Source organism: Tupaia chinensis, unplaced genomic scaffold (assembly GCF_000334495.1).
Source record: "Tupaia chinensis unplaced genomic scaffold, TupChi_1.0 Scaffold000397_1, whole genome shotgun sequence".
Classification (NCBI taxonomy): Eukaryota; Metazoa; Chordata; class Mammalia; order Scandentia; family Tupaiidae; genus Tupaia; species Tupaia belangeri.
The window spans coordinates 35526-62650 of NW_006159899.1; the positions used below are offsets into that span (position 1 = coordinate 35526).

At 36.4% G+C, this 27125-nt stretch overlaps 1 protein-coding gene, 1 non-coding gene and 1 pseudogene across 2 annotated transcripts in view; 2 read left to right on the forward strand and 1 right to left on the reverse strand.

Annotated features, from left to right (window-relative positions):
- Positions 1 to 2245: 2245 nt before the first annotated feature.
- LOC102469884 (protein SET-like) lies at positions 2246 to 3200 on the reverse strand (annotated as a pseudogene).
- Positions 3199 to 27125, forward strand: part of LOC102470732 (vomeronasal type-2 receptor 26) — a 26358-nt gene continuing 2431 nt past the window's right edge. Inside the window, exons 1-5 of the mRNA XM_014590040.1 lie at positions 3199 to 3218; positions 5115 to 5406; positions 7134 to 7967; positions 16599 to 16823; positions 20232 to 20355. Coding sequence (XP_014445526.1) covers positions 3199 to 3218; positions 5115 to 5406; positions 7134 to 7967; positions 16599 to 16823; positions 20232 to 20355 — 1495 coding nt within the window. The remainder of the gene's footprint in view (positions 3219 to 5114; positions 5407 to 7133; positions 7968 to 16598; positions 16824 to 20231; positions 20356 to 27125) is intronic.
- On the forward strand, positions 26636 to 26742 carry LOC114008820 (U6 spliceosomal RNA). The gene has a single exon (XR_003550320.1). It is a non-coding gene; the product is annotated as a U6 spliceosomal RNA (small nuclear RNA).

Consider the following 27125-nt stretch of genomic DNA (forward strand, 5'->3'; position numbering starts at 1 on the left):
AGTCCCCCCTGGGGCCCTGCTGCCGCCGCCCGCGCCCCCCCCGTCGCCGCGTGGTCTCTGGGACAGCCAGCTGAAGAGAAGGATAAAGACCTTGCAACTATAAGCAACAGAAAGAACCTTTAACTGCCTTAAACCAACTGAGAAATACACTGTAGAGAAGGATTTTATCTACCTATGGACAGTGAGAAGGTGATGGATACCAGCCCTGCATTACCTCAGGCAAGAACAGGAACTACCCTGCCATTGTTAGGGAAGCCAGACACCAGAGGATAAGTCACGCTGCAGACCTCCACAACACCATTCCTTCTAACCACAAGATGGCTGCTGTGCCGCATCAACTGATGGTCAACTCTGCTTGCCAGAACTGCCTTCCGGAGACTGTATTCCATGGAGACTCACCTACAGTTGCGGAACTGCACGAGACCCACACTTGATCCAACCTTGAATGGAATCTATTTTCCCTATTGTTAAAAACTTTGGACTCCTGGCCCCTCTCCCTCTACTCGCAGGTATCGCATTTTCAATGACCCCTCTGGAGGATAGCTGTCTATAGCAGAGATAGAGTAATTGGGAGAGGGGGAAAGGGCTGAGGGTCAAACATAGGATAAAAAACATATTTATATGTATGAAAGTAGAAATGGAACAGTATTGGTGACGACATGCTTGATTAAGACACTATGCAGTTTATCCTAGATGGGAAACTACACTTGGTGTGTTGTGATGATACTCAGGGAATGAGTGTTAGGCAATATAATTTAATATAAAAAAGAAAAAAAAATGCACATTTGATGACTGTAGAGAGTTGTATGGACACAACTGGGGTCTACTTTATAGTATGTTCATTCTACTCCCTGGGGTTTATGCCTAGGATCAGATTTGGATACATGTGTAAGGATATGTCAGCTGTGCTAGCTAGTGGATATATTTGGACTAATTGAATTCATTGGTTGAACAATTGAGGGGGGGGGGCGGAAGGCATTGAGGGCAATCATGAATGTTAGGGACAATGGAGGAGGAAGATGGGGCAGAGGGTGGGGATGGGGAATCTAGGATGGCAAAACAAAAGGCAAGGTATGCAGGACACGGGAATTGGGAAATCATCTGCCGAGAACATGTATGTTGATGTGCTTGATTGAGCCAATGCACAGTGTATTTTGGATGGAAAATTCATATGTGTGTTGTGATGAGAAAAAAAATTTATAATAAGAATAAAAAAAAAATAAAATAAACAGGAACAAAATTACAATAGAGAATGTCAATTCCAAATAAGACTCTACAGGTTCTGCTGCTTCTCCCATCCAGTGTCAGAGATAAAGTCATCATTAGGTGAGAATTTTATTTTTCAAAGTGTCATCTTAAACTGCAAGGATGTAATGGACACTAAAGACAAAGTGGAAAGAGAGTGTGGGAGGGGAAGAGTGTAGGAAAAGAAATTTGGGGGGGAATGAAGAGGTAAGACACTTGTGGGACACAGATAATGTTTATTATCTGTTGACAAGGATGTGTATTATAGTCTCCACAGGGCTGGACTGAGGTGTATGTCATGTTGGGTAAAGTCTCTTCACAATCTAAATGATGTATAGCAATTTAATGTATGAATAATTAAAAATAAATAAATATATAAAAAAATTTTAAAAGAATTAAACATGCCAAATGAGAGACCATTTTGTCAAAATGCCCACTTAACCCACTCAAACATTCTCAAACCCACCCTTTGCTGACATCATTTAACCCCCTTTTGTTAAAGTTTTTCTCTTCATTTTTTAAACAAGAGAAAGTAAGCAGATACATGTTGGTAAATACTAACTGTCCATACTCATATAGAAATGCAGTGTAATCTCTGAACCCAATATACAGAGAAAGAAGGAAAAAAGCTAGAATTCTATTCTCTACTGCACAGGAGCCTAGCCCTCTCCAGCTTCCAGCAGAGCGAAGGAAGCAGAAGGTTTTTCTTTCTTCCCACAGAGCACAGTGGTGGTTGATTACAAAGTTTTTGTTGAAACAGGAAGGAATGAAAATGAATTTTGAACTGAAAAAGGTAGACATTCTTTTCCCATTGCATTCTGCTCAAGGTTTCCTCCCTGAAATAAGTTAATAACCATGGTGTAGAAAAGAGACTTCAAGAACAGGGCAACTGAGCACAAGAGGGGAAACGAAGAAAAAGGAAAAAGAGACTGCAACTTGTTCTTGGGGACTGGAGAAAAAAAAAATTTAAAGGGGGGGGTTGAAATCCATTAGTATTCTGTCAGTCATCTTCTTCTTCATTCTCCTCTCCTTCCCCTTCATCATCATCTTTATCTTCTTCACTTTGATCCTCACCCTCTTGTTCATCAATATCTTCTAATCTGGAGACATCATCATCATCATCATCATCATCATCTTCTTCTTCTAATTCCCCTTCTTATCTTTATCTTCTTCACTTTCATCCTCATCCTCATCAATAACTTCTAATCCCTCTTCTTCTTCTTCTTTTCCTCCTTCTCCTTCTTCTTCTCCGCCTCCTCCTTCCCCTTCTTTATCATTTATATTGGGAACCAAGTAGTATGTAACAGATTTGGCCAAATGTCATCTTTGATGGCATCCCTAATTCACCTGCACCTGCATCAGAATGGTCAGTAAACCAAGTAAAAAAGCTCTTTGGTTCCTCATGCTGCGTCTTCCTGTTGGCTTCATTCTAAGTTTGATTTGAACATTTTGTCAAATCCTTTCCAGATTTCCACTTGATTTTAGTGGACTTTGAGGATGGATTACTACTCTCGTTCAGATGAAATTCTTTGGAGGGCACTTTATTTCCATCAAAATAAAAATTTATTCTGTAAACTGATTTAATAGCTTCAAATTTAGTATCTTCAAATTCCGTCACTTCTAGTCTGGTCAAATAATGCAGCGCCTCTTTGTCCTCCACCCTAAGCAGTAGAGACACTTGTGGATGGTTGACAAAAGTTATTACCCCCAAATTTGGGATTCTGGCAATCAATTCTGAACTCTTCTGGGAAAAAAAATTGGTTGGTGAAGTTTGTTATATTTCTGTTTTACTTTCAAAATCTTCTCACAGGCTTGTTCATTAAGTCTGTTTCATTTTGCACTTCATCCACACGTTCAATTGCTTCTTGTTGCGCTTTCACTAAGGTCTCCTCTGCCGGTCCGTCCTGGTTGGAGTTGAGCTCCTTTTCACTGCCTTTGGCCACTGGCGAGGACATGGTGCTGTTCCACTGTCAGTAGAGGTGGAGGAGGAATGGAGGGGAGAGAGAGAGGATGGCAAACGGGGAGGGCAGGTGGCTTCTCCTCATGCCACAGGCACAGGTGCTCACTTCGTTTGGCAGCCTCCTCCTGGGGCTCGCTCACACGCACAACCTTTGGGGCCTGACAAGGAGACAGAAGCTGAGATGGCTGCCCCGCCCAGCTGGGCTCCTGCTTACTGAGGGGAGGCAGCAGGCACCTGGGACTTGGTTCCCTCACTCTTGCTCCCTGTTCCTGCTGGCAGCTCGCTCTCCCCTAGCAGCTACTTCCTCTTCCTCCTCCTCAGGGCTGTCATGTTTCAGTTTTTAATGAAAAACCTTTTAGGTTTTCTCCATTCAGTATGATGTTAACTATGGATTTGTCCCTTATGGCTTTTATTCTGTTGAGAAATGTCCATTTTATGTTGATTTCCATGAGGGTCTTAATGAATAAATGCTGTGTTTTATCAAATGTTTGTTCTGCAACTATTGTTATGATCACATTTTTTCTTTTATTTTGTTAATGTTATATATTACACTTGTTTTGTGTAGTTCAACCACTCTTGCATCCCTAGAATAAAGCCTTCCTGGTCATGTTTGTATATTCTTTTTAATATGTCATTGGATACTATTTGCTAATATCTTATTAAGAATGTTTGCATCTGTATTCATCTGGGATATTGGTCTGCAGTTTTCTTTTTGTTACATCCTTGTCTGTTTGGGGGATGAGGATGATGGAGGCTTCATAGAATAAATTTTTCAAAGTTCCTTCCTTACAGATCTTTAGAAATAGTTTAAGTAGAATTGGGATTAGGTCTTTGAAAGTTTTGTAGAATTCAGAATGAAAACCATCATGGTTTTCTTTGCTGAGAGACTATTTATTACTGGTTCAATGTCATGGCTTATTAAAGGTCTAGTCAGGGTTTCTACATCTTATTGATTCAATCTTGGTAGATTATGTCAACAGAAAAATAACCAACTGTAAAAATTAGTAATTAATAATTAATGTGGTTTATTTCCAAGCCAAACATGAGTGACCTAGACCCGGAGAAGAGGCATACATGCCTTTCTCAGGGTGATTACATATAGGGGTTCCTTTTATTTCTTTTTCTTTTTTTTTTTTTTGGAGAGGTTTTCACTATAGGGCGCGTGCGCTCACCAGACAGAGAGAGACATAGAGACAGAAAGCAAGAAATCACCCCCCAGAGGGGATGGTCACGCCACAATCCCTTCTCCTCCATTCTCCTCTTGGGATCTTGGGCACTCATGCACATGCGCCTGGCATGAGTTTTAAGCCACCGGGTCTGGGACACGAACCACGGTTGACTACATGAGAGTCCAGCGACATAGCCATTACGCTAACTGCTGGTTCCCCCCTTTTATTTCTTTTTGAGATTGACAGACAAAATTTAGAGAAGAGATTTTCCATTGGCCTAGCCCAGAAAGGTGGGTCAGGTGGAAGCAGGGGCTTGTAGGTTATAGTTGGGTTCCACAATTCTTAGGTTGGTGATTGGAAGGGAAGATCTGTGTCTTGGAAAGAGATTAGTTAAAGTAAGTCTTAATCTATATCTCAAGGAAAGGGAAGTTCTGTGTCTTGGGAAGAGATAAACAAAAGAATACACTGTAATCCATTGGAATACACATCTCAAAGATATTATGCCAGGGACAAGATGTAGGAAGAATCCTTATAATGGAGAATAAATGGTCTATTAATGTTTGTGGACATGACTTCCCCAGTCCCTTTTGAAAAGATTTTGGAAAATAGGAAAAGTAGTCAGACTTCTGTCCACAATTACATGTGCCCAGAAATTTGTCCAGTTCACCTTCATTTTCTTGTTTGCTTGTAGTATTCTCTCATGGTCTTTTGTATCCCCAATGTTATTTCCTTCTGCTTAGATGGTTTTGGACTCATTACACATACATGCTGTCCTTTCTGTTCACCATTGAGGAGATCAACAGGAATCCCCATCTGCTTCCCAATATTTCCCTGGGTTCTGATATCTATAATGCCTTTCCTAGTGAACAAAATACAATGGAGAATGCTCTGTTTTTGCTCTCTGGAGGGAATCAGGGTTTTTCTAACTACAACTGCCAGACACAGAACCAATCTGTTGCTATAATTGTGGGAACAGCATCAGATTATTCAGTGCAGATTGGAAGTCTTTTGGAGCTCTACAAAATGCCTCAGGTAAATGGATTGTAAATTCTGGGGGGAAATGTTTGGATCTCTCTTAGCACTATTCTCTCACTTATTACAACAAGTGTGGAGTTTGTGTTTATACATCATTTAAGATTATAATCAGGTTCTAGGGAATTATATGCATTGTGATATTATTTACAGTGTCCAGGATGAAGAGGAAGGCAAGTAGTAGATACCGTGAGTCTCAACCCAGATTCATGTCCTTGACAAATAAATGTATGCCACAACTGCAGAGAATAATGATGGCTGACATCTCATAGTTGTGTGCTCAAGGACCCTATCCACAGTATAGAAATCTGCCCTGATCTTGTTATAGTCTACTCAGCGAAAAATAAGAGGACATCTAGACATAGCCAAATTTATTGGAGTTTATTGATTAAGCCGGTGGCATACAGGGGAGACTCATGTCTCTCAAAACCCCACAGCCCTGAGTGCAAGGTGAAGGGTGCTTATAAAGGCAAAATATGCACAGTCATGTCTGGGATGACATGATGATTCAGAGGGTAAGGTGCAGTGGGCTTGAATGGGGGAAAAGAGTAGGGGTAGGGTTTTACAACAGTAAAAGCAAGGCTAGCAAAAGCACATTAGGGAAGCAGAAAAAAAGTATCCCTAAGGGTATGTTTTATCTCTATCTAAATACAATGGAATCTTAATAGTCTTGATGGCTCAGGGTAATGTCCAGTGACTAGGCTTTATCTTAAGGTACCTAGGAGAAGTGGGGTTTTAAGGACAATAGAAATGTTAATCACTCTATTTACTCTCAGACAAAAGTGGAGAGGACAGGTTTCCAGTCACAGGAATTTAACAGTTTATAATGGAGGCGCTCCTCCAAGATGGAGTCGCTCCTGCTTCATTCCCCACTTCTCTTGGAGGCGCTCCTCCAAGATGGAGTTCTGCCTGCTTCAATCTGATATAACATTTTCAGGACAAAGACTGTGGGATATTAAAATATAAAGACCTAGACATCTGGTCTCCATTTGTAAAAATGCAAAGGAACTATTCCAGCTTTTGAGATCCCAAGAAATAATGCTTTCTCAGTAATGTTCAGTGTAGTTTACTTACTCCTCTGTCCAGCGTAATCTTAATCACAATGAGGCATTCTCTTTAAAGGACTCCAAGTAAAGTTTCCATATATACCTCTCAGATTCTCTGAAGGGAAAGCATCTAACACAAGCATAATTAGAGATTTTCTTAAGGGAAAGCAGCTAATACAAGCAGCAATTAGGAGGCATTGCTGCCAATCATAGAAGGCATTCACTTTGGAGAATTCTGTTCTAAATCAATCATATTTTGGAGAATCACAAGGGGTAAGTGATTTGGGTATTCAAGAAAGATTAGTTTATGTGTGATATTAAATTAAGCCCAAAGTGTCAAGAGATTGGTACAATAAAGATATATTTTATCATCAAGTTCATTTCCTTAATTGATTGCTGCAGTAGATAGCCTGAGCTCCATAATTTCATAAGCGATGGCAATAAAATAACTACCCTACTGATGATGCACTGTCTTCATGATGTTTGTGTTTTCTTTAGTTTCCACTGCAAAAAAGGACTTTCCTATTACCCTTACACATTTTCTTGGATGTCTGTAATACCATTAATCAGAACTCATCACTTGTTTGTTCCTAAAAGCAATGTGTCTGCAAAACAAGAACTTGGTTATCTTTTACAGTACTTTTCCCTCTTCATTCAATATTCCTTTTCATGTGGTCTCAGGTCACATATGGTCCCTTTGATCCTGTCCTAAGTGATAAAGAACAGTTTCCATCACTTTATCAGATGGCCCCCAAAGATGGCCCTGTGATCTATGGAATCATCTGGTTGTTATTGCATTTTGGCTGGACATGGGTAGCAGTCTTTGCATCTTCTGACATGAAAGGAATGCAGTTCCTTCAGGATCTAAAAGATGAGATGTTGAAGAAAGATATCTGTGTGGCCTTTACAAAAACCCTCCCTGCTGCTACAGGCCTTTATAGTATAATTGATACACATTTTGTTATTCAAATGCAGTTTCATTATTCAAATGCAGTTTCATCTGCAAATGTATACATACTATTTGGTGATCTAGGGAGTTTCGTGACCTTGCACTTTGTGGAAGGATTCTACTTAATCTCAGGGAAAGTGTGGATAGTTGGAAATCCCTATTCCGCACAGTGGAAGTTAGTTTTCTCTTATTTCAGTAAAATGCTTCACTCTTTTCATGGAAGCCTCTCATTTGCAAACAAGAAGAAGACAATTCCTGGCTTCAAACAATTTCTTGAGACACTTAAGCCTTACCAATATGCAGGGGACTTTTACTTCACTAAATTCTGGATTGATATTTTTGAATGCTCATTTGCTGGGTCACTATGTGATAAAATTGGAGATTGCCCACCAAATTCTTCCTTAAAGTTTTGGACAAATTTTGACATGATGACAACATCTTATTTTAGCTATTTTATCTATAATGCTGTGCATGCAGTGGCTCAAGTCCTCCATAAAATGCTTTTAGAGAAAATAGAAGTGAGATCTCCAGAAGATGCAGACCATGTTATACTTCTCCCCTGGCAGGTTAGTGTCCTCCAAAAATATAAAGTGTATCTAGTACCAAATGGCATTTGGAGGTATTTTACTGAGACAGAAACAATATTGTGACGAGGTATTCACCTGAAGATCAACAGGATTAGGCAACAAGAAAGGAGTTATTTCAATAGTTGGAGGGAGGTGTAGATATATCTGTAATTGTCATATCTTTTTGGATAATTGTATCGTAGGGATCTTGTGTTTCAATCTGTTCAATTAGAATTTGTACCAGAAGAAATATTTTGTAACATAGAATGAAATATGGTAAAATATCTCAAAATGACTAATGATAAAACATGGGGAGGAAAAATTTGATAACATATATATTTTTCCTGGGAATGTATCCAGTGTCAGAAAATGTTGACATAATGACCATATCAGACTCTAGTTATTTTTTTAGTGATAGATATGCTGTATTCCAAGCTCTTTGTGTAATGCTTTTGGCAACATTGAAATGCATTCTGCATAACATACCTGAATGATTTTAGGACCTGAATTGTTTTCGGACATAGGTATACTTAGAGAATATGCAACAATTATGAATGCAATGATTTTATTTTGAAATATGAGAATACCCCTGGTGCATATAGCTCAGTATGTGCTACTTAGTTTGTAAATAACTTCATGTATAATTTAAACTAATGTTATCTGTATTTAGAACTCATGTATGGAATGTATTTAAGAACATTCCTTATATACAAGAGATAAACATAATGATTATATTTGTTGAATAAATAAAAATATTTAACATCTAGACCCAACAAATAAAGAAATGTAAAAAATATTAGAGATTTTATTTACAATCCAATTGTCGTTCATACTAACAACAACGATATTTTATACGCACTTTGAGGTTCTTTAAATTTGATTTTTGTTATTTAGATGTTTTTCTTTATATTTGATTTTATATTTTTAAATTTATATTTCATTCTCAAAACTTTATGGTATTAAATATGGTTTTTCCAAAATATGCATGCAGTGTGTATTAATCAAATTAGGGACATCACTATATGTATCAATTTCCAAAAAGAACCTTACTTTCTTGTGTCTGCTAAATGTGTTGCTGAGGCTCTCCCTTCCACTGCTCACAAAACGTCCTCCTCCAGTTCAGTCTCTGGGATCTATGCTTGTCTTCCCTTCCAGTACATCTTCAAATTCTTCAATTTCTGCCATGTAGTGTAGACATTTAATATATAATGATCAGGTATACAGCATGTTTTAAAATCTTTATTTATTTATATTTACATTTAATCATTGTACATTTTTATAGCTTAGGGTATGGTTTTCTTCAAAGTATGCATGCAGTGCATGTCAATTAACTCAAAAATAGTAGCATCTATATAATTTTCAACAGATTTTACGTTCTTGTGTCTGTTACATTTTTTTCCAAGAGCCCCTCCCTCACATCCTTACTATCCACCCCCTCTTTACAGTCTCTGGTATCTGCATTGTCCTCCCTGTTGTATTTTGAATATTTAAATTTGTCTTTCATAAACTGGTTTATTTCACTTAGCATTAAATCTTCTATTTTTCAATTTATTTTTTCTTATTTTTTACATTTAATCACTGTATATCTTCACAACATTGAATCTATATCATAATGAATGACAGAGTCTTGTTGTTCTTAATGACTATTATTTCATTACTATACTATATTACCTATATAACAAATGTGGTATATTTGTGCCACATCTTAAACCTAATCATCAATTGTTTGGCATTTAGATTGATTCCACAACTTAGCATCTGTGCATAACGCTGCTATAAACATGGATGTGTAGGTGCCTTTCAAATGAGTGTTTTCTTGTGTGTCGGTAAATACCCAAGAACTGGATTACTGAGTCAGATAATAATTCTATTTTTAAAATTTAAGGAACCTACATATACTTCTATATAGTGGCTGCACTAATTTACATTTCCACTGGTAGTGCAACATGTTTCCCTTTTCACCAGTCTCATCACCACTTCTTTGTTTTTGTTATAATCATTATGACTAGGGTTAAGAGATAGCTCATTGTGGTTTCAATGTGCATTTTTCTTATAAAAAGGTATACTGCCTGGCAGCCTGGGCTCATCCCACCCACCAAGAAACTCAGGCCTGGTCTTGATAGGACTCCTCTCATGAGTGTACCCCTAGGCCCTGGGAGTAACTTTGGAACTTTTGCTCTTTCATTGCCTGGGTTCTCCCTGCCCACCAGAGACTTAGGCCTAATCTTCATGAACCTCCTGTCATGAGTGCACCCCTAGGCCCCAGGAGCAACTTTGAAACTTTTGCCACTGTGACGCCCAGTGCTCTGGTGGCCTGGGTTCGCCCTACCCATTGTGAGACTCAGGCCTTGTCTCAGGAGGCCTTCTCTCATGAGTGCACCCCTAGGTCCTGGGAATAACTTGAAATTTTTGCCATTTCATCACCTCTCACCACTGGCAGCCTGGGCTCTCCCCACTCACTGGGAGATTCATGCCTAATTGCAGCAGGCCTCTTCTCATGAGTGTACCCTCAGCCCTAGGGAGCAACTTTGGAGCTTTTGTCACGCCAACTGTGCTTTGATCCTATTCACTAAGTTGTATCTCTTTAGCTTGTTACCATCTCCTTAAGAGCTTATAGTTTGGTAGAGGAGTCAAGTACTTGAAGGTACCCATAACTTCTCTAATCTGGGAGACACAGCCTTCCAATAGGAATACACCTGAGAACTAAGGATTAAATTTCCTCTTCCAAAACTACAGAATCTCCTCTAATAAAGAGGAAAAAGTGAATACTGCATCAGGTGTCCAAAAATCAGCACAGATCTCTAAGAAATATGAGAAAACAATGGGTAACTCTCCCTCAGGTGAGTGCAGTAGCCCCTCACCAGCAATGGACAGCACAGAGGAATATACAGAAATGTCAGAAAAAGAATTCTGAATATCCACAGTGACCAGTCAGTGAGATGAAAGAGAAAACAATCAGTCTCAGGAAATGAGAAATTTCAGGACATGAAAGAGGAATTTTATAAAGAAATAAGTAACCTAGAAAAGACTCAAACAGAACTTCTGGAAATGAAGAATACAATACAACAAAATAAAATATCCCTAGAAAGCATTAACAGCAGATTGGATAATTCAGAAGAAAGAGCTTATGACCTTGAAAACAAAGTCTCCAATATAGACCAAACCACCAAAAAGAATGAAAAAAAATTATGAGGATAACATATGGGAAATTTTAGAGATCACAAAATGCCCAAAGAGCCATGTAATGGATATTCTGGTAAAGAATCTGCTAAAGGCATGGAAAATCTCTTCCATGAAATACTATCTGAAAACTGTCTAACTATAGAAAATCATGAAGAAATTCAGACCCAAGAAATAAAAAGGACCCCAAATAGAATCAACAACAACAACAACAAAAATTCCTTCAACCAGCACATCATAGCCAGATTGGTAAAAATCAAAGACAGAGACAATATTATAAAAATGGCAAGACAGAAATGTCAAGTTGTTTATAAAGGTTAAGCCATTATGCTAACATCACACCTCTCAACTGAAACAATACTGACAAGGGAATATGTATTTAAAACATTAAAAGAAAAACAATTTCAACCAGGAATACTATATTCAGCAAGATTGTACTTCAAAGGGGAAGAACAAATAAGTCTTTTCGGATAAACAAAAACTGAAAGAATTTGCCAATACTAGTCTAGGTGTACTGAAAGTAGTGAGGGGAGCAATGTACCAAGATAACTAAAGAGAGACAAGCAGAAATAAGAGAACAAAAAACAACTGAAAAATGGCTATCAAAATGATGGATAAGTCTGCAATTATCAATAATAACATTGAATGTTAATGGATTAAATTCTCCCATTAAAAGATACAGCCTGGCTAATTGGATACAAGAACAGAAGCTATCTATATGCAGCTTGCAAGAAACACACCTCACTGATAAGGACATACACAGACTGAAAGTGAAGGCCTAGAAAAAGATACTTCATGGAAATGGAAACCAATAAAAGACTGGAATTGTGATAGTGATGTCAGACAAAATAGACTTTAAGGTGAAAGATGTAAGAAGAGACAAAGAAGGACATTATATAGTACTAAAAGGACTTATTCACCAAGATGATATAATACTTGTAAATATAAATGCACCTAACAATGGAGCACCTAAATACATCAGAGACTGCTAGATCTCAAGGAAGAGCTATATTGCAACACAGTAATCATTGGGGATCTCAACACCCCACTGTCTCCTCTGTATAGATTATCTAGAGAAAAAATAAACAAAGAGATTCAAGATTTAAATGATACCATAAATGGACTTGACAGACATCTACAGAGTATTTCACCCCACTACCATAAAATATACATTTTTTTCACACCCATATGGAACATTTTTGAAGACTGATCAGACAATAGGACACAAAACAAGCCTTTACAAAATTGAAGGTATAGAAACAATATCCAGCATCTTTTTCAATCACAATAAACTCAAACTTGAAATCTACTATAGAAAGAGTCCTTACAAGTACACAAACATAGGGAAATTACACAACAAACTCCTGAATGAATTTATAATTACAGAAGAAATTAAGAATAAAATCAAAAGTTCATAGAAATCAATGATACTGGACAAACTAGTGTTTATAATCTATGGAGCACAGTAAAAGCAGTTATCAGAGAGAAGTTCATAGCAATTAGCACCCACACAAAAACCCAGAAAAGTTGCAGATAAACAACCTAACAACACAATTCTGGGTACTGACAAAACAAACAAACAAACAAAAACAAGAAATTCCAGGGGAAAAGATGTAATAAAGATTTGAGCAGAAATAAATGAAATAGAGAATAAAAGAGCCATGCAGAAAATAAACAAAATGAAAAGCTGATTCTTTGAGATGATAACAGAATTAACACACTGTTAGCTAGAATAATCAAGCAGAACATAAAAAGGAACCAGACAGATCAAATCAGCAAATAAACAGTTATCACAATGGACAAAACAAATACAAACTATCATCAGAGAATACTATGAGTGATTATATTCTAAGAAACTAGAAAACCTAGAGTAGATTTTAAAAATTTCTGGACATGTATAACTTACCAAGATTGAACCAGGAAGAAATAGAAAGTATGAATATACCCCCAACAAGCAATGAGATTGAATGAATAATAAATAATCTCCCAAGGTTCCAATGACTTTACCTCTGAATTCAACAAAGCTTTTAAAGCAGACCTAATCCTAATTCTCCTCAAACTATTTCTATAAATTGGAAGGAAGGAGCCCTCCAAAATTTATTCTATGATGACTTCATCTTAATTTCAAAATCAAACAAGGACATGGCAAAAAAAGAAAACTTGAGGTGAATATCCCTGATGAATATGGATGGAAATATTCTCAACAAGATACTATCAAATCATATTCAACAACATATTAAAAGATTGTGCATGATAACCAAGTGGGCTTTTATTCCAGGTATGCAAGATGGTTCAACATATGCAAAAAATAAGTATAATAAGTCAGATTAACAAAAGGAAAGATAAAAACACATGATTATATCAATTGATGTAGAAAAAACATTTGATAAAATATGACATTCCTTTATGAGTAATCCTCTCAGCCAAATAGACATAGAAGGGACATTCCTCAATACAATAAAAGCCATCTATGACAAACTCATAGCTAACATCAAATTGAAAAGCTGAAAGCTCTTTCAGTAAAGAACATGACAAGGCTGCCCCCATTCTCCACTCCTTTTTAACATAGTACTGGAAGTTTTAGTCAATGCAATTAGGAAAGAGAGTCAAATAAAAGTCATCCAAATGGGAAACATGAAATTATTTTTATTTGCAGATGATATTATGTTGATATACATAGAGAATTCAAAAGAATACACACACACACACACACACACACACACACACACACACACACACACACACACACCTCCTAGAAGTGATAAATGAATATGGTAAAGTGGTAGGATACTAAGTCTACATACAAAATCTAAAGCATTTTTATACACCAGCAATGGACAAACTGAGACAGAATTGAAGAAAGAAATCCCATTTACAATGACTATAAAACCAATAAGATATCTAGGGAAAAAAACCTTATCAAACATGTCAAAATTCTCTACAAGGAAAACTATGAAACACTTGAAAAAGAAATTTAAAAAATGATACAAAAACTTGGAAAAACATTCCATGTTTCTGGATTGGAAGTATTAATATAATCAAAATGACAGTCCTACTCAAATTAATATACAAATTCAAAGCAATTACAATAAAACTACCATTGATATTCCTCACAAAAAATAGAAAAAAAATCATAAAATATACCTGGAATCATAAAAAGCCCAGCATTGTCAAAGAAATACCATGCAAGGGGACAAAAAGGAGGCATCTCTCCTCCTGACCTCAAAACATATTACATAGATGTGATAATCAAAACAGCATGGTATTGGCACAGAAACAGACAGGTAGACCAACAGAACAGAATTGATAACCCCAAGTATACCCTAAAACATACAGCCAACTGATCCTTGACAAAGGGCACAATACGATCCAGTGAGAAAAAGAAAATCTCTTCAGCAAATGGTGTTGAGAGAACTGGATATTAATCTGCAGAAGAATGAAACTAGACCCCCTTCTCTTACCATCAACAAAACTAAATTCAAAATGTATTGAGCATCTAAACATAAAACCTCAAACTATAAAAATACTGGTGGAAAACACAGGGAAAACTCTTGGAGACCTTGGAGTAGCAGAGACTTCCCAAAGAACAGGCAATAGTTACAAAAACAGATAAATGGGACTATATTAGGCTGAGAAGCTTCTGGAAGCAAAAGAAAAAATAATTAGAATGAGAAGAAAAACCCTCAGAATCAGAGAATATATTTGTAAACTATACCTCAGATAAGGGACTGATAACCAGAATATACAGTGAACACAAGCACCTTACCAACAAAACAAAATCAATCCAATTACAAGATGGGAACATGAGCTGAACAAACAACTCTTCAAAGATGACATACAAAAGGCCAAAAAGCATATGAAAACATGTTTGACATCTCTTTTTTTAATTTTCTTGTCATATTTATTAGTATTTTGCTTGACAGTACAGTATAGTTTTCCAATTCAGTTTTTTAAAAAGAATTATTTAATTTTATTTATTTATTATTTTAAAAATTTATTTATTTTACATTCATTGAACATCATCACAGCATACAAAATGTGATTTCACATTCAGAATACGCTGTATAGTGGGTTACACCCACACTGTCTCTGGTATCTACAAATGCTTTCCATTTCTTTCCCCCCCCCAAGTTTTGTTGATTCACAAAATATCTTAATTAATCTAACTATTTTCAATAGCAAATTCAGCTGATATATAGATATATATAGTATATTCATTCTACCCACAGAGTTTCTGCCTAAAGTCAGACTTGTGTTCACAGGTATTTATATATCAGCTGAACTTGCTATTGAAAGTAGTTAGATGTTGTACATTGGAAAAACATATAGTGATTAAATGTAAAATTTTTTAAAAATTAAAAATGTAGAAAATACTTATTTGAATTTCAGTTGGACTCTGCTCTTAAAAAGATATTAAACTTTTTTATATAAGCTTTTTGGCTATTTGTATGTCTTTCTTTGAAAGTTGCTTGTTAAGCTCATTTGTCTTTTGTTTTTCCTTTGCTATAGGGCACATGCCCTCACCAGAGAGAGAAAAGGAAAAAGACAGACAGAGAGAGAGAAGGTGAGATATCACCCCTAGGTAGGAATGGTCATGCTGCAATCCCTTCTCCTTCAGTCTACTGTCAAGATTTCAAACATGCACTCACATGTGTCCAGCATGATTTTCAAGACACCAAGTCTGGAACTTGAACTGCACAATCAGCTATGTGGGATCCAGTGCCTTAACCACCTTACCACCTGTTGTCCCCATTTACTCATTTTTTAGAGGTTTTTGCTATAGGGTGAGTGCACTCTCCAGAGACAGAGAGAGAAGGAAAGTGAGAAATCATCCCCTGGGTGATGGTCTCACTGCAATTACTTCTCCTTCAGTCTCCTCTCAGGATTTTGGGCATGCATGCACACATGTCTGGCATGATTTTTCAAGCCATTGTGTCAGAGGCTTAATTCCAATACATACTATTTTTCAGGATTTTAATCACAACTCACACCTAAGTCATCCTCTAGTAAATATCCTAAAATTTCTCAAATATGATGCATTTATTCTCCCATAATTTTTATAGAAAAAGTAGTATTTGTCTTACTTGAGTTTCTAGGATGAGGACTACCCAAAGCTAAGTGTCTTCTAAAAAGAAAACTAGAGGGGGGCCCACAGGTGGCATGGTGGTTAAAGTGCTGGACACTCCCACATGGTCAATCACGGTTCAATTGCTGGATCTGGTGGCTTGCTTGTTTGCTTTCTCACTTTCCCTATCTCTCTCTCTCTCTCTCTCTCTCTCTCTGTGTGTGTGTGTGTCTCTCTCTAGTCAAATTAAAAATAAATGAATGAATAAATAATATTTTAAAAAAAGAAGAGGGTAAGGAGGTACAAAAAAGAATTAGAAGATAAGTATAAACTTTTTCTTCTACTTTGAGTATACTCCTTATCTCCACATTATGCCTCTCCTCCAGCTTCACCCATTTCTAAGAAAAAGTCAATTTACAAACAGCGAAGGGGACTACATGTCGTTTGATGATAAAAAACATATGGCACAGTATGATATCCTGAACCTTGTGAAGATTTCTAATGTCAGTTGGATGCTGGTTAAAATAGGAGAATTTGTCTCCCAGAGTCCAGATAATCAAGGCATGGCTATCAATAATGAGACAATAAAATGGCCTGCTACATTCAAAAAGGTATGATATAATTGCAGAATTGGCTAAATAGAGAGGTATCTCAATAGAGGCCTAAAATGAGATTACGTGTTCCATTTACCTCAGCAGTAAATTCTCGCTTTCACAACTTTGACATTGTGCTTTGTAATCTTGCTTATTATAGCTACTGCTAGATTGCTATAATCTGTTGCCTTTTTAATGTGTGTATATATATTCTGTCTGTTCTGGAGGTAATATTTTAAAAAGTCAATGAATATACATATACACACACACATATGTACCTATGTATATATACAATTACCCATTGCTTTTCAAGAAGAAAATGTACTGAAAAATGCATGGTTAATCAATTCCATCATAGTTTGAACACCATAGTGTGATTACTCAGGTAGTATAGGCTATTACACACCTATGCTGTACAGTCTAGTCTATTATAATCTATGAGAGCACTATCATATAAGAAGTTTCTCATCATTATGAAGTACATAAAAATGAGTATGACGGAACCGGCAAATGGCATAATGGCTATGTCACTAGATCCCCCACATAGTCAATAGTCCCAAGTCTGGTAGCTTGAAGCTCATGCTGGGCACATTGTGTGCCTAAAAGCCCGAAAGGAAAATAAAGGAGAAGAGATTGAGGCATGGCCATCCCCCTTGAGGGGTGATTTCTTGCTTTTTGGTCTCTCTGGAGAGTACCTGGACCCTAGAGCTTAAAGCTCTCTAAAAAGAAAAGTGTGTGTGTATATAAGTATTAATATATAAAAGCATATACATATATTATCCATATTATGTGTATATATTATGTATATTATATACATATACTTGTATATAATGTCTTTATGTATGTAAAAATATACATATACACACATAATATGAATAAAATATGTACATATTATATATACATATAGAAGTATATATACATACTTTATAAATATGCATACATACTAAAATATGTATACATACTAAAATATATAATATGTATGTATAATATGAGATATAGAAGTATATATACACTTTATCAATATATATATATACCAAAAAATATATATGTATATATACATATATATAAATGTATAAATATATAAGTATATATAATGCAAATATACATACATATACATACTATATATATACATATTTTGTGTATTTAATATGTATAATATATTTGTGTATTATATACTTATATACGTACATATATTATATGTATTTTTAATATGTATATGTATTTATAAAGTATGTATATATACTTGCATATATATACACATATATATTTTTGTATATATACTTTTATGTATACATACATATGTCAAATATACATACACATATCAATATATGTATATGCAATATGTATATAGGTACACATATGTATTGTATATATGTGTATAAATATAAAAGTATATATACACGTACATATATAAAATACACATACCTATATATTTTATATATATAAAATGTTTATATTTATACATATGCTTGTATATATGTGTGTGTTTGTAAATATATATGTATATATAAGTATAAAATCATATATATATATTTGTAATAGAGAGTGTGCACTCACTGGAGAGAGATAGAGAGAGGGAAAGTGAGAACTCGCTCCCCAGAGGGATGTTCACATTTCAATCCTGTCTCCTTTATTCTCCTAGGATTTGGGGCACACCCACACACATGCACCTTGTGTGATTTTTTTCAAGCCACCAGGTTCAGGACTCAAACCACATTTAGTCATGTGGGTGTTAAGCATCTTAACCACAGTGCCACCTACTGGTCTTATGTATTTATTTATTTATTTATTTATTTATTTAATTACTTATTTAAACACAGGGTTTTATATATCCTGAAATCTGAAATCCTTAACCATATCTAATCAGATAACTTACTTTAACTAGATATACTGTAAATACAAGTTAATTAGGTACTGGTGCCATTCACCTCTTATAGATCTCATTTACATTATCCTTATTTATTTGGCATACCACTTTGTAATCAACTCTTGTTCTCCTTGGGTTCATAAAACAATTGACCATAATTTTATTTAAATTTTCCACAGTTGGACAATTCAAAGCAATTAGATATGTGATTTATTTAGGAAGAATACTTTTTTGGGGGGGAGAGGTTTTTTTTGCCATAGGGCACGTGTGCTCGCCAGAGACAGAGAGACAGAGAGACAGAAAGTGAGAAATCACCCACCATGGGATACATTCTCCTCTATTCTCCTCTTGGGATCTTGGGCACACACACACATGTGCCTGGCATGAGTTTTACGCCACCAGGTCCGGGACTCAAACCATGAGCGACTACATGGGAGTCCAGAGACATAGCCATTACACTAACTGCTGGTCCCAAGAATGCTTTTGTTTAGAGGCCAGCACTTGGCTTAGTGGTTAAGTAACCTGGATTTTATATAACTGACAACATAGTTCAAATCTGGACCTGATGGCTTGAGAACACTGAGCATGTGTGTATGCCTGTCCAAAATTCTAAAGGAGGCAAGACTGGAGGATAATGGATTGCAGCATGACCATACCCCATGAGGGATGCTTTATCATTTTCCCTCTCTCTCTTTCTCTTTCTAGAGAGAACACACACCCTGTGGAAAATTCCAAAATAGAATCATGCTTTTCACCCTGTATATGTTTAAAGTTTTTTTGAGAAATTTTTGCTATAGGCCATGTGCACTTACCAGAAAGACAGAGAGACAGAAAGTGGGAAATCACCCCCCAGGTGTGTTGGCAACACTACAATCCCTTCTCCATTCTCCTCTCAGAATTTTGGGCACCTATGCACGTGGCATGAGTTTAAGCCACCAGGTATAGGACTTGAACCACAGTCAACTATGTGGGGATTCAGCAACATAACCATTATGTCATCTGCCAGTCCCCATATGTTTAAGACAATTAAAACAATTCATCACCTGGACTAAAAAGCTCAAAATAGTACTAGCCGCAACCCATGGTTTATAATGTAGTTATTGTTTCTCTTTGTCATTTATTTCCTTAAGTTTGTTATTTTTGTTAGGATGCCTACTTCTCTTGGCATTATAGTATTTTATGTAGAACTTAAAATCTTCTACCGAACCAGTTTTGAGTGCATTGTAAAAATATGCTCTGGCCAGAAGTTGTCAGATTATTACCACAAAGAAACCTGCATTTAAATTTATTGATAAAATGCTGAGATATGAGTAGAAAAAAATCCTGGAGCTGTTAGTATTGTCTACAATAACAGTAACCAAATATAATGATAACATTGGTAACCAGTTTAAGAATAAAAAAGCCAACCATACTAGCCCATAATTAGAAATCTAAGTATTATCAACATGGTAAAATTGGGGACAGATATAGTGATGACCTTTTACTGAAGGTCAAACATGTCCTGCTAAAACTGCTAATGAAGTGCAAAATTATGACTAATGATTCTTTTTCCTCCTTAGACTCCCCAATCTGTGTGTAGCCAGAGCTGTGCTCCTGGATTCTGGAAAATTCCACAAGAAGGACAGCCTGCCTGCTGCTTTATGTGTGATTTGTGCCCAGATGGACACTATTCTAATCAGACAAGTAGAAACATATTTAACTATTCTGTGATCTCTCTGCCTCCTACTTTTCAATTTAAAAAAAGTAGAAGAAAATACACATGATGTCAATGGGAACTTCAGCAATATTCTCAACTATTTAATGTCTCTTAATTTACCCATTTTGTTTCCATATTGCTATGTGTAAGCTCTTGACTCCATGTCCTTATCATGTTAGACTCAATAGTGGCACTGATTTGAATGAACACTTTCTTTTACCATCCAATAATAAGTCATAGTCTTAATCTAAGATATCATAATGAACACAGTGAATCATGAAAACTCTGACCATGAACTAAATCATCAAGATTACCTATATACTTTAGGCTTGAAAAAAATACTGTTTCATACCAGTTGGTAACCTCAGAGCAAGTACATATAAGTCGTTTCTGAAATTTTTTATTATTTTTATGCCATGTCTTAAACAATGTACAACATATTAATTTCATATAATTAGCCAATACAAGAACTATCCCCATTTAAATACTATAATATTGTAGGGAATTCTATTCCCTTAATCTCCACACCACTGACAGGCTCAACTGAAATATTTATTTTTCTTTCCTTTTATTTTTTCCATTACAACTTGTTTTTATTTTACATTTTTCCACAAACATTTACTTTACATATCATGAAAACTCTGACCATGAACTAAATCATCAAGATTACCTATATACTTTAGGCTTGAAAAAAATACTGTTTCATACCAGTTGGTAACCTCAGAGCAAGTACATATAAGTCGTTTCTGAAATTTTTTATTATTTTTATGCCATGTCTTAAACAATGTACAACATATTAATTTCATATAATTAGCCAATACAAGAACTATCCCCATTTAAATACTATAATATTGTAGGGAATCCTATTCCCTTCATCTCCACACCACTGACAGGCTCAACTGAACTATTTATTTTTCTTTTCTTTTTCTCTTTTGTTTGCTATAGGGTGCATAGAGTTGCTGGAGAGAGAAAAAAAGGGAGAGAGAGAGGAAGAAAGCAACTCCCAGGAGGAATGGCAATGTTGCAATTCCTTCTCCTCTATGCTCTCAGGTTTGGGGCATACATGCACATGCACCCAGCATTTTTTTTGAGAGGTTTTTGCTATAGGGAGCGTGCACTCACCAGAAAGAGAGAGACGGAGAGTGAGAAATCACCCCCTGGGGGGATGGCCATGCTGCAATCCCTTCTCCATTCTCCTCTCGGGATCTTGGGCATGCACTCACACATGCCTGGCATGAGTTTAAGCCACCAGGTCCTGGACTCGAATCACCATCGGCTATATGGAAGTCCAGCAATGTAGCCAATATGCTAACTGCTGTTCCCAACCCAGCATATTTTTTCAAGCTGCTGGCTTCAGGATTGAAACCATGTAGTCAGCCATGTGACATCCAGATGCCAAAACCAGCACACAACCAGCTAGCTCCTGATCAATATATATATTTTAAAACAGTTATCTGGAAAAAACATACTAATGTTTTTATGACTAATGATAGAAAATTCAAACTGTGAAGTGAGAAAAGACTTGTACTGCCAGTTAAAATTAGGACAGTAATGACAGCTGGATATCCAAGGAGAACTAGATGAAGCTTTGTCTTCATATGAGTATGAATGAAAACAGCATTCATTCTTGCTTATCCTAAGCAAATGTTACAAGCCACAACAATACAAAGCTTATCATGAGGGGTACAGTGAATATGGGACAGAAAAAAGTTTGGAAGAATTCATATTTTTGGTGACAAAACTGAGTCAAAGATGAGTCAATCAAAAACTATATATGCATGGGGCTGCAGCTGCAGGCCTGTCTGCCCGGGACCTTCGAGCATCCCCACCCCTACTCTTCTCTAGACCTCAGGTTTGTTGCATGGGACTTTAAGATGAACTCGCACACCACCCCACCCCATCTGCAAACCGGATTAAAACGGCCAGCAGTTCCAGACACTAGGCAGCCTGCTGCTGCAGGCCCATCTCCCTGGGACCTGTTGCTCATCCTCTGGCTCTTCCCCACTTGCCTTTGGACTCTGAATTTTAGTGTTTTGAATAGTGTGCAGTGTGCATTGCACGCCACATGATTTTTTGTTTCATTTTTGTTTTGGTTTTGTTTTTGTTTTTCTTTGCTCTTGAGGTGTTGCTTATTAGGTCAGTTGGAAGCTCACCACTCCTTAGAAACAGGGAGGTCTTTGGATGACCCAGGACCAGTGGCAAAAGTTCATGGTAATGGTGATCAACAGGTAGGCCAACCATAAGAACCATAAGAGAAATCATCAATTTTCTAATCCTGTACAACTTTTAACACTCAGAGATACCTTAGATAAGTTAGGAAGCAACATATAGATTACCTGATGACTAGGAACAATCACAGAGGCTAAAGAAGTATGAGCAACCAACAAAAGGCCTCTCCCCCAAGGAAAATCATCAGACCTACATCATCCACAGTAAATACAATGGATATCGTGGACATGTCTGAAAAGGAATTCAAAATATTTGTAGTGCCCAAACTAACTGAGATGGAAGAGAAAAGAGACAAGGAGCTCCAGGAGATGAGGAAGTCCTTTCATAACTTCAAAGAAGAAATAAATACTTTAAATAAGAACCAGATGAAACTTCTATGATTGAAGAATGTGATACAGGAAATCGAAACCTCCCTTGAAAGTATTAAAAGTAGGTTAGATCAGGCAGAAGATTGAATCTCTAATGTAGAAGACAAACATCTTAGAAAAGAGTATCAAGATTCAGAAAACAACCATGAAAAATGAGGATAATATACGAGGAATACTGGATAACGTCAAGCGCCACAACATCTTCCTAGAAAAGGAAGAAAATAAAAAGAGCCTAGGTAATTTATTCCATGAAATCCTGGAAGAAAACTTTCCAAACCTAGAAAGGCATTCAAATATCCAGAACCAAGAAATACATAGGACCCCAAGTAGAATCAACCCAAGAAGATCCTCTCCAAAGCACATCATAGCCAGACTGGCAAAAACAACAAAGACAAGGTACTAAAGTTGGCAAAAGGGAAATGTCAAGTTAATTTCAAAGGTCACCCCATCAGGCTAATATTTAATCTCTCGGTGGAAACAATGCAGGCAAGGAAAGAATGGGGAAATATACTCAAAGTGTTGAATAAAAGAACAATTTCAACCAAAAATACTATACCCAGCAAGATTATCTTTCATATGGGGAAAAGGAAAAAAAAAAAAAAAAAAAAAACACGTTCTCGGGTAAACAAAATTTGGAGGAATTTACCAACTCCAGACCAGCTCTTCAAAAGGTCCTGAAGGGAGTGCTATACCAGGAAAACTAAAAAGTCAGACAGACAGTTCTACAAGAACAAAACGCAACCAAGAAAATGGCTCACTTAATGAAAGGAACAGGTACAGAAATATCAATAATTACATTGAATGGCAATGGATTAAATTCTCCAACCAAGAGATCTAGACTGGCTGAATGGATAAAAAAAAGAAACCCTCTATCTGTTGCCTACAAAAAACTCACCTTATGGATAAAGGCATACCTAGACTAAAAGTAAAGGGCTAGAAAAAGATATTCCATACAAATGGAAATCAAAAAAGGGCTGGAGTAGCGATAGTGATTTCAGACAAAAAAGATTTCAAGACAAAGACTGTAAGAAGAGACAAAGAAGGGCATTATATAATAGTAAATGGGGTAATCCAGCAAGAAGACATAATGCTTATAAGTATCTAAGCACCCAACTCAGGTGCACCTAAATACGTGAAGGAAAGACTGCTGGAGCTAAAAGGAGAGATAGAGAGAAATACTATAATTGTTGGAGATTTCAACACTCCATTATCTCCTTTAGACAGATCTTCTAGACAGAAAATAAATAGAGAGATATAGGACTTAAATGATACTATAAATCGAATGGGCTTGACAGATATCTATAGAACTTTCCACCCTACATCCACAACATATACATTTTCTTGGAGAGGTTTTTGCTATAGGGCACTTGCATCATCAGAAAGACAGAGAGAGACAGAGAGACAGAAAGTGAGAAATCACCCCTCAGGGGGGATAGCCACACCATAATCCCTTCTCCTCCATTCTCCTCTTGGGATCTTGGACACACAAGCACACACGCCCAGCCTGAATTTAAGTCACCAGGTCTGGGACTCGAACTGTGGTCGACTACATGGGAGCCCAGCAATATAGCCACTACCCTAACTGTTGGCCCCAACATATACATTTTTCTCACCCCAGCATGGAAGCTTTTCAAAGATTGATCATATGTTAGGACACAAATCAAGCCTTTACAGATTCAAAGGCATACAAACTGTATCCACATCTTCTCTGATCATGATGGAATTAAACTCAAGATTACATTCAAGAAACAACCCCGAAAATACACAAACACATGGAAACTGAACAACCTACTTTTGAATGACTTCTTCACTACTGAAGAGATAAGTCTGAAATAAAAAAATTCATGGAAACAAATGATGAAGACTATACAAGTGTCCATAATCTATGGGACACAGCAAAAGCAGTCATGAGAGGAAAATTCATAGCAATTAGTGCATATAAGAAACGGATGGAAAGATGGCAAATAGATAACTTATCATCATGGCTCAGGGAATTGGAAAAGCAATAACAAACAAACCCCCAAAATGCCAGGCAAAAAGAAATAATAAAGGTTCAAGCAAAAATATATGAAATAGAAAATAAACGAACCATACAGAAAATAAAAGAAAGCAAAAGCTAGTTCTTTGAAAAGATTAACAAGATTTACACAGCATTGGCTAGACTGATCAAGAAGAAAAAAGAAAGAAACCAGATTAATCAAATATCTGATAAAACAGGCAATATTACAACAGACACAATACAAAATATCATTAGAGGATACTATGAACGATTATATGCCAACAAACAAGATAACTTGGAGGAGATGGACAAATTCCTGGATGCATATAATCTACCAAGATTGAATTAGAAGGACATCGAGAACCTGAATAGATCCATTACAAGCCAGGAGATCGAATCAGTAATAAAGAACCTCCCGACAAAGAAAAGCTCAGGTCCAGATGGCTTCACTTCTGAATTCTACAAAACTTTTAAGGAAGAGTTAAGCTCTGTCCTACTAAAATTGTTTCTAAAGATTCAAAAGGAAGGAAGCCTTCCAAATTCATTTTATGAAGCTTCCATCATCCTCATCCCCAAAACAGATAAACACATGACAAAAAAGGAAAGCTACAGACCAATATCATTGATTAATATAGATGCAAAAATTCTCAACAAGATACTCGCAAATTGTATCCAACAACATATAACAAAGATTATTCATCACGACCAGGTAGGCTTTATCCCAGGGATGCAAGTGTGGTTCAACATATGTAAGACTAGAAATGTAATACACCACATTAACAGAAAGAAAGATAAAAACCATATGATCATTTCAATTGATGCGAAGAAAGTATTTGATAAAATACATCTTTTTATGATTAAGACCCTCAGTAAGATTGGTATAGAAGGGTCATTTCTCAACACAATAAAAGCTATCTATAAAAAACCTACAGCTAACCTTATAATGAATAGGGAAAAGCTAAAAGCTTTTCCGCTAAAAACGGGTACTAGACAAGGCTGCCCACTTTCTCCACTGCTCTTTAATATAGTACTGGAAGTCTTAGCTAATGCAATCAGAAAAGAGAATAATATAAAAGACACTTGAATAGGTGAAGAAGAGTTGAAAATATCCTTATTTCCAGATGACATGATGGTATACTTAGAAGACCCAAAGGTCTCCATGAAAAAACTTCTTGAAGTAATAAGTGAATACAGCAAAGTGGCAGGATACAAAATCAACATCCAAAAATCTATAGCGTTTCTATATATGAACAAAAAGTTGAATGAAGTAGAGCTGAAGAAAGGAATCCCTTTCACTGTAGCCACAAGATGTATAAGATACCTAGGAATAAACCTAACTAAGAAAGTCAAAAACCTTTATAAAGAAAATATGAAAATCTTTAAGAAGATATCGAAATTGACATAAAAAAGTGGAAGGACATCCCATGCTCCTGGACTGGACATGTTCCTGGACTGGAAGAATTAACATAATCAAAATGGCAATTCTACTTAAATTAATCTACATGTTTAATGCAATTCCAATCAGAATACCAGAAATATTCTTCACAGATCTAGAAAAGACAATCATAGAATTTGTCTGGTATCATAAAAGACCTCGTACTGTAAAAGCAATCCTGCGCAAAAAGAATGGAGTAGGAGGCGTATCACTCCTTGATCACAAGATATACTATACTGCTCGCTTTGGCAGCACATATACTAAAATTGGAATGATACAGAGAAGATTAGCATGGCCCCTGTGCAAGGATGACACGCAAATTTGGGAAGCCTTTCATATTAATAAAAAAAAAAGATATACTATAAATCTGTGATTATCAATACAGCATGGTATTGGCACAAAAACAGACATGTGGACCAATGGAATAGAATAGAGACTCCGGAAATAACCCCCAAAGCTTACAGCCAACTGATTTTTGACAAAGGATATCAGTCAATCCATTGGAGAAAGGAAAACCTCTTTAGTAAATGGTGCTGGAAAAACTGGGTATCCACCTGCAGAAAGATGAAAATGAACCCCCATCTTTCACCATTAACAAAAATCAACTCAAAATGGATCAAAGATCTGAACCTAAGACCTCAAACAATAAAACTACTGGTGGAAAATGCTGGGGAAACTCTGGGAGACATTGGAGTAGGCAAAGACTTCTTAAATAAGACTCCCAAA